This window comes from Urtica dioica, chromosome 10 (assembly GCF_054948205.1).
Source record: "Urtica dioica subsp. dioica isolate 48M chromosome 10, U.dioica_male_clone48M_v1_H2, whole genome shotgun sequence".
NCBI classification, from domain to species: domain Eukaryota; kingdom Viridiplantae; phylum Streptophyta; class Magnoliopsida; order Rosales; family Urticaceae; genus Urtica; species Urtica dioica.
Genome location: NC_142765.1, coordinates 11,784,353 through 11,786,801, shown reverse-complemented (window position 1 = coordinate 11,786,801; position 2,449 = coordinate 11,784,353). Strand labels below are relative to the sequence as shown.

The following is a 2,449-nucleotide window of genomic DNA, read 5'->3' as shown; positions in this document are numbered from 1 at the left end:
GCCTTGCGGTCAGCGACCCTAGAGCGAATCTCCACCATTAACTCAGGGTCCCGAGAAGCGAGGGCCAGCCTCCTAGCTAGCCTCCTTGCAGCTACACAAAACAAAGATGCGAAGGTCAGGTTCCTGTCAAGACGAAAAGTTTTACAAAACCGTAAAGCTACCTCGAGAAGCAGGAGCGACTGGTTGAGCCACGGGACTCGGGGGCCTGCTTGCCCGGAGCACCTCCTCGGTGCCCGGAGCAAAGGGCGAGAACCACCCGGTGAGCGCCATCAGCTCGGGGGAACGGAACCGCTCGCCGGCCTTGCGGGCTTCCGACTTCCCCGATATTTCTCTCAAAAAGGGGAGCTCCGCTGCCCCCTCGTCCGCTGGAAAGTCGGCCAGACGACCGAAGCGAAGGGGCGCCTCGCCAAAAGCGTCCGAGGTGACCCACACCCACGCCCGGCGGCTAGGCGGGTCACAATCTTCGACCAGCCTCACATTGCCCCGAGCACGGGCCATATGAAATCCCGGCTGCCCCGGCGCCGGGAAGACGGCGACCAGGTTACGGAAGTTGTCCACGGTCATGGCACGCTGCGTCTGGCAGTGCCACTCCATGAAACATGTAGCCAACAGGCGATAGAACGCCGGGCTCATCTGACATGCATGGACCCCTAGCCGGGTCAGGATCTGCTGGATGATCGTGGTGAACGGGAGACGCAACCCGCAGACAAGACTCCCGATCGTCACAGCCGCATACCCGTCCTTGGGGCGGGAGGGTCTGCACTCGGGAGCGGGCACTACTAAAAAAATGGCCATTGATGACTGTCCATAATAGACGTAAAATACATATTACGACTGTTGCTTTGCAGTCTTAATTAGAAGCCACAAGCATTAAAAGTTTGTGACAGTCATATAATCAATCACTCAAGAGTCATATAATCTTATATTTGACAGTCATAAAATGTTTTTTATGACTGTCGGATTTTTATGACTGTGCACAACAGTCATAAAATCTACTTTTTAACAGTCGTAAATGCTTTTTATGACTGTGATTTATTATGACTCTTAAATTTAGTCGTAAAACCATGTTTTGATAGTCATAAAAGAGATTTTATGACTGATAGATATTATGGCTGTTACTAATAGTCGTCAAATAGTTTTTATGACTTTTTTCGACAGCCATTGTAAACCAAATAGTTTTATTTTAAATTTTAATTTAGTTAAATTTTAGAAAATTAAAATAATATATAAATATTTGGACACCGGTGATGAATGTAAAATTCTTTTTGACATACACGATCTCACATTATAGATGGAACAAATATATATTACTCAGAAAGTATTATGCTGTACTACATAATTTCAACATAATCAATATGTCAAACCATTAGTCTGATTCATATACTAAAAAAAATGATCGGTATATAAACCTTAAAAAAATAATTAAATGGTCTATTCATAACCTCTAAGAATTCAAAGCTTCAAACCCTCTAACACTGATTTCGCCCACTCTTCTCGTACTTCATTGATTTCAGGAAACGTATACACTTTTCTTCCGTGAAACTGCAATATGTTCAAGAATAAACATATTACTATTATACCGCATCCCATATGCCTCGAATCGTAGAACAATAATAGACACTTACAGCAGAATTGATGACATCTAAGTAGGATTCAGCTTCAACAATATCTTTCATGAACATTAGTACATAGTAGCCACATTCAAAGTCAAGTGGTTGGATAGGAGTCTGAAAAATCATAAGCATTATCAAAATTATATAAATTTACAAATGAAATTAAATGAAATATAATGCGTATTTATGACAACATACCTTACATAACTTCCAAGAATGAAATTGTGAATCCGTCTTTATTCCTTTTGTTCCTTTTCTCAACAATTCGACTTTAAAGGCCCTTTAAAATAGATTATATCGTCAAATTAAAATATGACTAACCATTTAAACTTAGTGCATGATTTATATTTGTTACTTACTCATTCAAAACAAGTTTGACATCCTGCAGTAATTTGCTTTGAAGCGGATCCAAGTAGTAAGCTATTCTCGAATGAACGCCGATGATAACTAGGACCCAATGATTTCTATATATATATTTTAAGCATATATCAGTATATTTCCTCAATTGAAATTAAAATGAAGTCAATGACGCTTACCCAACATTCCAAGGAGCAAGGAGTACTTGACCGACATTGACTTGCTTCATTCTTTTTGCTAGGTTAAAAATTCTATCAACTCGATTATTGAGACGTGAAGCAATTCGAGAAGGATCCATCAATAAAAACTTGTCTTGTTTTCCTTGTTTTTGGATTAATTTATGAATGTACCTGAAAAAGTTAAAAATAATTTTTTTTTAGTGCAATAGACATAAAAATTACATATATCAGGAAGTGTTAAAAATTGGACTAACTTATAGATTACTGTTACAGCGGAGGATCCTATAGTTTGCATGTGGC

General features: G+C 40.1%; 1 protein-coding gene across 1 annotated transcript; it reads right to left on the bottom strand.

The window, feature by feature from the left end:
- Nucleotides 1-1,358: 1,358 nt before the first annotated feature.
- Nucleotides 1,359-2,314, bottom strand: LOC149383408 (uncharacterized). Its single transcript, XM_089628123.1, has 5 exons — nt 2,150-2,314; nt 1,973-2,077; nt 1,812-1,893; nt 1,626-1,727; nt 1,359-1,542 (listed from the first exon to the last, which is right to left on the bottom strand). Exons 1-5 carry the CDS (start codon nt 2,266-2,268, stop codon nt 1,453-1,455), a joined length of 498 nt encoding a protein of 165 aa, XP_089484249.1. The 5' UTR covers nt 2,269-2,314; the 3' UTR covers nt 1,359-1,452.
- Nucleotides 2,315-2,449: the final 135 nt, after the last annotated feature.